At 38.7% G+C, this 9,902-nt stretch overlaps 1 protein-coding gene across 1 annotated transcript in view; it reads left to right on the forward strand.

Moving 5' to 3' along the window:
- LOC144649770 (uncharacterized) overlaps positions 1–9,902 on the forward strand; it is a 104,131-nt gene that overhangs the window by 6,265 nt on the left and 87,964 nt on the right. Inside the window, exon 2 of the mRNA XM_078509354.1 lies at positions 2,726–3,058. Coding sequence (XP_078365480.1) covers positions 2,726–3,058 — 333 coding nt within the window. The remainder of the gene's footprint in view (positions 1–2,725; positions 3,059–9,902) is intronic.

Raw genomic sequence — 9,902 nt, forward strand, 5'->3', positions numbered from 1 at the left:
ACGTACATGTATGTGAATTATGCGATTACTGCTCTTACTTCTTAAATAAACATAACCGTCTCCACCAAATGCTGGTTTTACGAATTTGTCAATGCTCAAATATTGGATGGAGAGCAGACGACTTATTTGCAAGTTTGCACTCAAAATTATCCATGGAAGGCTTTTTGCGGGTTATCATAACCTGGGAAGCGCTACCGCTATCGCTGGTTATTGCCAAATAACTATTTCAAATAAAAAACGCATTACTTTTGTAGACATGTTCACTGGTTGATTTAGCGGAGACATGCAGGGCGGAGAGGACGTACTAGTTTCTTTGTTTTTTTTTTTTGTTTTTTTAAGCAGTACCACTGAACTCATCCCAAGGGAGATACTCGAGATTTCAAGTGACAGAAATGATGAAAAGATTTTTCAGGGTTTTAAATTTTTATTTTTGGGAATTTTTTGTCTAGGAAAATTTTTAAAAGTATTTTATTGGTGTTCTGAAAAAAGGAGAGATTTTTGGGGGAATAAAAAACAATCTAAACATTCGTGGTGGTGCATTGGTTGTATAGCTTCGCGAATAAGATACAAACAAACGTTCTTTACTGATGATTAATCTTGAACGATGGTGTTCCAGTCCTTTGCTTTGCATATGAACTCGAGCGTTCCCCCCGAGTTTCCATTTTTTTTTTTGTGTTATCATCATTACCCCTTTCTGGAAATCTAATGGACAGAAATTCGGCATGGGATATTTGTGGGGTAAATTTTTCTGTCCAGGTATTTTTTAGAGTGTTTTTGTAAGCCCTCGGTATTTTATTTATTTATTTTTTTTTTTGGGGGGGGGGGGTGGGGTTCCATTATCCCCGTTACTTAAAAACCCAAGTACCCTCTCCACCCACCCCCTCGAGGTGCTATGCATGTCTGTTATGTTTCCATTGCCCAAAATAAAGCAGCTTTACACTTACTAAGACCATTATGGAATTACTTTTAGAGAAGACCTATTATTTGCATTTTTTCTTATCCTGAATTTCAATTGTTTCATTTGACTCACAACTACTTCCTCCTCGTTATTTACGACGACAAGTGGAGGCAGGTTCTCTGCTGCTAATTTTGACAGCTTCTCTTTTTCGGAAATTGAACACAAAAATTTCCCTGAGTGATCTGCCCATACCTTATGGAAACAGAAGGAAAACTATCAGACGTACTTGTATGACAAGAAGCGAGTGAGACGTCGATATCTACCTGATCCAATGGGAATCAAATGTCCCATTCTTTTCATGATTGACGTGTGCTGCAAAGGCATCTCAGGGTTAAAGCTTATGCCTCCCACCCCCGGCTCCACCGTCAATGTACTTAAAGCAGCGTCAATATGTACTAAATACACGTGAGTGAGGAGAGCCTATTCTCCTAACAATTTAATACTTTCTTTTCTTGCAGGGTAATTTAAAAGCTGCAACACTCAAGTTTGTTTTCCATTCCCCCATTATTTGCTAAAAGCTGAAAATCAACAGTTTGTGTTTTCAGTCCTCCATTATTGACCTCCAAAGGGGGTTCGTTCAAACCCCCCTTCCTACGCGCCTGGTAACGTTGATTAATTTTAACGAATTATAAAAAAGGGTATTAAAGTTCGCGTCGTTATTTTTCGCGAGAACCTTTTTTCGCGAGTCTTTATTCAGTCTGGATTCAAAGTAATTTGTTTGTTGGTACTTTGAAAATAATAATTTCTGTAGTTATGTGTAGAGCCAAGAATGCTCAGAGCACGTTACAAAAAGTAAATCTCCCTGTATGTATAAAGAGTCCATGTCCACCTCTAAATAGAAGTTTTGAAAGTAGCTATATGTTTACTCATAGAATTTTGTTTTAACAAACAGAAGAAAGGTAAAAAATAAAAGATATGCATTGTGTTCTTGGTCAAGACACTTTACTCTCATAGTGCCTCTCTCCATCGAGATGTATTAATGGGTACTGGCAAATTTAATGGGTAATAGATAAGCATCCCATCCAGTGGCAGTAGAAATACTCCTAGTCACTTCATCTAGATGTTGAAATACTACTGCTGTTAAGGAATTACCAACCCTGGCAGGGCTGTAAGCAGGGGGGTGAATCCACATCAACCCAATGGCCACAAATGTCCACCTAATAGAGGAGTGAGGTTTGAAATGACTCTCAGAATGCAGGAAATGTGGACTTCAATAACTTAATTTATTTTCAAAATTTGTAACGGGAGAATACTCCTGGACCACCTGCGCACTCATGTATTATCCTCTATTATTTTTGCCACAAAGTAGCTAACCCACCCTGCTGTAGCCTGCGAGCAGGCTCTCTATTTGGGGGCAACGTGAATGTAGCATGTATCCCTAACCATAGCTCATTTTAACTCGTTTTCCCTATGCCTTAGTTATATACTGATATATCATATATCGTTTTCCGTATTTGGAACCAGCCGCCATCAGTTGTAAAAGACGCAGTTAATGTATCATCTCTTTACAGACATTTAAATAAGTTAAATTTTTGTGGCTGGCTATGCAGTAATTACCTCTAATGTTAATCAAACAGAGATTTTTTAGCTTTTAGATCTTTTTTAATATTGCATTTTTAATATTTAGGTTTTAGATCTTTTAAATTTGTATTTTTGATTTATTCTTAGTCGTAAATTGTCAAACACTATCGAGAGCCTCTGGCTTGGGAGATAAGCAGACCACTCCCTGTGTATTTCACTCTAAATAAATTACCTTTACCGTTTCAGTAACTGTAGAAACAGCAACAGCAGCAGTGAATACGACAACAGCAGCGAATACAACAATATCGTTGAATTCAACAGCATCATTGTGTCCAACAGCAGTAGTGTGTCCAACAGCAGCAGCGAATGCAACAGCAGCAGTGAATACGACAATAGCAGCGAATACAACAATAGCGTTGAATTCAACAGCATCATTGTGTTCAACAGCAGTAGTGTGTCCAACAGCAGCAGTAAATTCGATTGTGAGAACAGCAACATCAACAGCAACTCTGACACCTCAAGCAGAAAGTTCAACACAGGCTATATCTCCGTCACCAACTACAATCCTTTCCAACAAGAGTAAGTAACAATAAATATTTTATTTATTGTGGGTGATTATCAGCGTTTGCAGAGATAGCGGCCAAAAGTTGGGTTTGTAATAGCTTCCAAAAAAGCAAGCCTGTAGCGAATTAAGTTTCCACACTGAATACTCTTTAACTCTAGCTGGAAATGAAAGAAAGTTAATGATATTCTCTTGTAGGTGTTTCCATTTCTTTATCGGAATGGGAAGCTAAAGAAGGAGAGTGCGAAAGCAAGTGTGAAGGAGGAGCTGGACACTTTGAAATCGTAAGAACATGTGAGCCGAAGGAATCCAGCCAATGCAAGAACGTGACACTCACAGATACGTCAAAAGACTGTCCGAAGTATTGCCCTTCAAACGCTGGTATGATAGAGTATATAAATTTTAAACTTCACCCTCGTCCCTTTCTCTCAAGCCTGATGACCAAACAAATATTACAAGTAAAAAATGTAGAAAAACAGAATCGTTTAGAATACAGATCTTCGCGATTCCACATCATGATTTTGTCATCCTCCCTTGATCGCCTATATATATTATGCATTGAAAACGATAACTAAAATGAAAAATGCGCTTGATGGTAGTATAATGTTTCCATACGTTTTGGGGCTACTGCCCCTTCTTCAGTGGAAAATGTGAAATGCCATCTAACGGAAATCAGCACGTGCGCGTGATCAAAGTATTTGAAAGTTTACAAATCAAAACGTACGCCACAAGCGCGCGCTTGTTAGAGTGACATTAGAGAAGATCAAATAAAGCTAAAGTCCATATTCAGTCCACGAGGTCGCAGGGTCTGGTGCCGGAAAATCAGCTTTGCCTCAAAACGCTTCCTTTCCATGGTGTCAGTAAGTCCGGCACGGAGCACTGACACAAGCATGTCGTTTGTGGTATGTCCTGGCAGGTTAAAATGTTCAGCTATGGAGCATCGCTTTGTATAGCGATAGATCGTAAATGCTCTTTGAATCTATCAGCCAGGCGTCGGCCAGTTATATTATGCATTGATTATTAAAATAGGTTGTGGTTCAATTTTATCCTTGGTGACTAAGTTCGTGAAGTTTATCACACTATGATAAACCATGATAGTCTTTGCACCGTGAAAATCTGTCAAACGAACTGGGCCTAGTATCACAAATAAATCACTGTATTGTAATAAAAAATTACATCTTTTTAAAAAGATGACCCACAAAAAAGTACGAGGTGGACAAAAGAGAGAGCGCTTCGAGTGAAAATACTTCCTTGTTTTCTTCATGTCATCAGACAAAATAGTTATCTCTGTCGTGTTTTATTTATTTTCAGTGACAATCACAGTCTCGCTTCTCATCTTGGCAATAGGGATCTTAATTTCCAGTTTCAGGTAAAGAGAGTCAGTTCTCCTCTATTTTTATTAAAGTACAAATACCGTAAACGATCTAATAAACGCCCGGGACGTCTATAAACTGTTAGGGGTCCTAGGAGGGCGTTTAATAGTATTAGTTAAGAGGCGTTTTTTGGAGAGAGGCGTTTATTTCACTTTTAGTGTAACAACGTCAACAAAACAAATAAGACGTGTAGTTTGCGCGCGGAATAAGATAGAAAACAGAGTTTTTAATTAAGAAATTAATCCATTGTGAGCTAATACAAAGCCTGGAAATGTGACGTTCATAGTTCGATATCGACGATATCTTCATCGTCATCAGGGTCAATTGGCATCGTTGGCCTCTTCAAAGACCGAGTCAAGCAAGAAACTATATAAATTGCGTAATTTTACTCTATGTAGCGTTACCCTGGTTTTTGAGGCGATTCTAATTCTTGTGGCAGTGATTTCAGTTATGCAAAAAAGTGGTGGGGTATTCTACAATCTAGCCCAAACTTTACACCTCAGGGGTTTCATTTATTAGATACGAGGCGTTCATTTGAGAATGGTTTTTAAATTTGATTTAAACTTCAAAAGTTACCTTCATTTAGGAGCAAAGATCGACTAATACCGCGCGAAAACAAAAATAAGTGGCACAAAACTTGCACATCAGAATTCTTGATATGCCGCCCAAAGAAAGCCTATGGTAGGCCTAGAAACGTGGTGGGATTTTTTTCTTCAAATATTTCTTCAACCGCTCAAAAACTTACAAAACCGTTATGAAACCCAGTGTCTTCTAAAACACCAGCCCGAGAAGAGGCTTAAGCACTCTTCAGAAATCTCCGGAAAGCCTGTAGCAGGCTACTAAAACACACAAAATAAACATGACTCATACCGTGTCGTAAACTTCGCACTGGCTCATTCGCATTAAATGAAACCCCGTTTTTGAGTCTAGAAATGTACTATTGAAGAGTTTATAAGTAATTTGAGTCCAATCTTTCTTCTGTAAGTTAATAGACCCTTTCACGGTTCCTGACGCCATCTTGGTTGGGGGGCAAACACGGCAAAATTTACAGTAAATGTATGGGAAAAATCGGGAGTTTGACGCTCGATAATTCGAGGACCGTTGACATTCTGAAACTTTTGTGAATTGCAAACTAAAGATACTAGCTAAAAGAGTAAACTGATAAAATTTGAAGGGGATCGGTTTACTTAGAAGCGAGAAATCGTACTTTAAGTTTTTCATACAAATGCTTCTAAATTTTCCCGCGAACGGCGGCTCCATTTTACAGAGAAATATATGAACATTGAAAATCTTAATTTGCAGCTTTCTAAGTGAGAGTAAAATTCTCAAATTTGATCGGTTAACTCTTTCATCTAATATTCTAGGTTTGTAAGTTGCAGAAAGTCGACCTTTCTCGAATTATCGAGCGTCAAACTCCCGATTTTTCCCATACATTTACTGTAAATTTTGCCGCGTTTGCCCCCCCAACCAATTTACCAAGATGGCGTCAGAAACCGTGGAAGGGTCTATTTTGAAGGTCACGGCGAGCCCCTGAAAATCACTAAATTCGGTTGCTCGAAATTCTTAATTTGGCGCTATTTTTCGAGAGAGAATTTTTCTACCCGGTAAAACTCTAAATTACTTGAATTTCAGATATTTTGAAAGGGAAAATGCCGATCTAAAACCTAGTGTAAAAATACTTATAATTACAAAATTACCTGTCACTGAAACGTAAACCCGGCCTGACTAATCAATGAAAATCGATGATTGGAAATCAATCAATCAATCGATATCAATCGATAATGGTTAGTTAATTGATATCGATTGGCATCGGCCAATCGATGACCAATCGATAGTCACAAATATAATTTCCTTAATTACATCGATTGTCATCGATTGCTATCGATTTTCATCGATTGTCGTCGATTGTTATGGGCATCCCCAGGATAATTCTCCAGGATAACCGGAAATAGATTTTCGGACGTTACACTTGTTATTATAAAGTGCGTGGTCAAAGGCTACCATGCCTACGACTACACCGTTGAGGTTGGTGAGGCGTTTGTGGCTAAGAGAAAACGGGGAGAACGTGGGAACGCGTTTAAAGTTACTAATCAGCAACACGTACAAGCTGAGCTGGTTTCTCCTCTCTGGCCATTAATTAAATGCAGAGATAAACTTAATGCGTAAGTTTATTTTAAAATCCAGCTTCAAAAGATTTTTCTGTTTTTAATTCCCAGATTAAGTTTCTATTTTGTAGATTCTTGTATTTCTCTTATCCCGTCGATTGCAGAATAACGATACACGTGGAAATGGCGCCCTGGTGGGGGCATTAATGTACTTGCGTTGCTTGCTTGATTTAATACACACAGGCTTTCTTTGGGCGACATATCAAGAATTTTGATTTCAAATTTTGTGCCACTGCCCGCTCGGTATGAGTCGAAATTTTCTCTTAATTTCTTGTCCTTTATAATGTCGATATTCAGTAACGTTTGCTCAAATTAAAGTGTCTATTGAAGCTAAATCTGACGACATAAAGCGACGTTTTCGAGTACAGGTTTCCATCGTTATTGCTTACTTCGACGTAAAATTTTCTTAAAACCGCTCTAAGTCCCCCGCTGTGGCTGGATCGGGAATATTTTTCTTCTTGAAGATACGCTTTCAAAATCGATCGACTTCTAATTCCCTTAATTGTTTTTTCCGTGTTTTGACTTTCCTTGTCTTCTAATAACTTGAATATTTTTTCTCCTCGTAATGCTCAAATCTTGCGGCCATTTTCGCGCTTTTAAGCTGCTCGGCAGCAAAGCCGTTGTTGCGTGACGTCAGCGATCCTTGGGATCGAGGTTGCGATCGGTTAATTTTTGATGTAGGACAATTTATGACGTCAATCGTCGTATAATTGAACTGAAAAATATTTTGGATGAATAATAAGTCTAATAATGATCTTTGTTGAAATCTTACATTGCTTCATTTCGTCTCTAAGGGGCTATATTCATCATATCAACCAATTTGTAGCAATACATATGTTTGTTATAACAAAAATTCTTTGCAAAACATTTTACTTTAGCATATCGATGATCTATAAACTATCATTATAAAGAGTGTGATTAGAAAGCTCCGTCGACTTACTATCAGAATAGAGGGTTGAGTCGTAAAACACAACTTGCCATTTATCACTTAATGCAAACTCGTTGCTTTTGTTATGAATTATTTTGATTTAGAGAGCTTAGTCTGACTGCGTATAACGAGACAGAATGGTTTACAGGTTATAGAATTATTTTAAATAAAAACTAACACTTGCATTGCCATTTTTATTTCACTTTCAGCTTTCAGTGAGTACCGAATGACATGGATTTCAAACCGAGGCCGTCGAACAACTGTGTGATAAACCATGTCAGCTGCGCCCAGTTTCGACCCTTAACACCTCTTCCGGGCATGGCTTTGTAGAAATTACCGTTTTCACCTGAACGTAATTTATAGATTTTAATTCTATTTTGAGACTGGTTTCAATGTAAATAAACTACTCGAAGCGTGACCTAGCTAATTAACATATTAATTCTCTTTTGACGAAGTGGATTTTAAATTTACCGGAGTATAAAGATGAAAAACGTGCTAGAATCTGAAGTCATAGTGATAGAATACTTCTTATGAACGGCTGTTAATGTATAGATAAAACTTAGAGCATTTACATCCATACAGGCTACTTTCCAGTGCCTACTTTCCCTCGCGAGAAGCCGGGAAAAATGGCCACGAAACTGCTGAATTCGTCTCAGGCTTTGTCCCCAGTTCACTCGGCCATTATGCTAAATTTGCGTCAGGCGTTTTTGAGTTTTCACGACTTGCTGGAAGATCTGTAAGTTAAAATAGGACTTCTCGTAGTCTATGGGTAGATGTAGAATTTGATAACATTTGTTGAAGAGATGTTTCGTTTTAAGAGTGCATGCAAAGCTAAATAAGCAGTAAAGTGTAAGTAGCTGACTAATAAAAGAAAGTTTCTATTCAATACAGAAGACTTAATTCGAGTTGATAAAACGATGGGCGAAGAGGGAGGGGAGCGTGGGTGGAGGGGGGATGGGTAAGGAGCAAATCTTAAGTGAGCTCTGGTAACATCCTTCTCGTCAACAAAGCAATAACAACTGACTGGATTTACCTGTACAAAGTCTCCAGGTTTTCTAAAACAACTGATTAGATCAAGTTACCTCTTTTTAAGAAACAAAAGAAATTTATTTTGCAAAAATAAATGGATTTATGTAGCTTGTTTCGTAAGTCTTTCCCAGCTTCCGGTGTAATTCCCTCCAACGATTACTTCCGGTCACATTTTTTCGGGCTCTTAGGTTATGCAGGCGTGGTTACATCGCCCTTTCCCTCATGGCCGCCTTCAACTGTCAAGAAAATTTTAGTTAATACGCAGTTCCCAGCTTCCCTCGCTTTATATTCAAAACAAAACACTTTTTATTAAAACTGCTAGCAACAGTTGACAAATCACAACCTGGTCGTGGCAGCTGCAAGAAACACCGATAATTACGAATAAATTAAAAACAAATCAATGTAGTCAATGGAAGTAATCAAAAGAATACAGTATAGGGGCTTTTCTTTCCGACCGCTAGAATTATTCCGTTTGTACGAGACGCCTGCCGGGTGCTTACCATTTATCCAAAAATCCGGAACCCCTACCTTCACATCGTTTGAAAACATAGATATTACGCTGACAAATAAGAATTTTTATTTAACAATTAGACGGCGAGCTCGAGGTTTCTATCGGCTGATAGTTGGCGAGGGGCGAAGCTATCAAATGCCGGTAGAAATCGAGGGCTAGCCGTCTAATTGTGTTAGCATAACCCACTGACCGATCTATTAAACTCGGAATATCGCTAGAATTGACTTCTTGAAGGTTTTGATTGATAAAATTCAGCGAAGACTAGGCGCGTGCTCCGAGAGCCGTCTACGGATCGATAGTAGGCACCTGTGTAGCCAATCAGATTGCGCGATTACCAATAGTAGGTCAGTGTTTACTTAATAATCAAGGAGTAAAACCTCCTATTATGAAGCAGATTTGAGAAAAATGTTTGGGTGAAAAGGTGGATGTTTCTGATGGACTTTGCTTGACTCGAAAGCAAAATGGCGGTCCCGCCTACTGTCCCGTTCAAGAGTTAAAAATAATAATCAAATTAGAAGATGACGGGCGGAAAAAAACGGAAACAGATCATACACACAGGCAGTTAAGGCATCAAACGTAACTACTGGGAAGGAATTAGCGAACAATAGCGATATAAGCACTAAAGATAAGCCTTTCTGGACCTCTGTTGTAGCTTACTCACGATTTAATCCCGCACATCTGACCAAACCGAGGGAATGCCATGTGACGTCATACTGGCAGTGATGAGTCGGTCCAACCTCGTTCCCAGGGCCTTCTCCTTTTCCTTTTCTTTTCTGTTGTTACATTATTAACTGAAATGTAAATATTAAGTTACTGCTGAAGACAGGGGGGGGGGGGGAGGGTGGTGGGTGACTC

The sequence above is a fragment of the Oculina patagonica genome, chromosome 4, assembly GCF_052425735.1.
Source record: "Oculina patagonica isolate OP01 chromosome 4, crgOcupat, whole genome shotgun sequence".
Lineage (NCBI taxonomy): Eukaryota > Metazoa > Cnidaria > Anthozoa > Scleractinia > Oculinidae > Oculina > Oculina patagonica.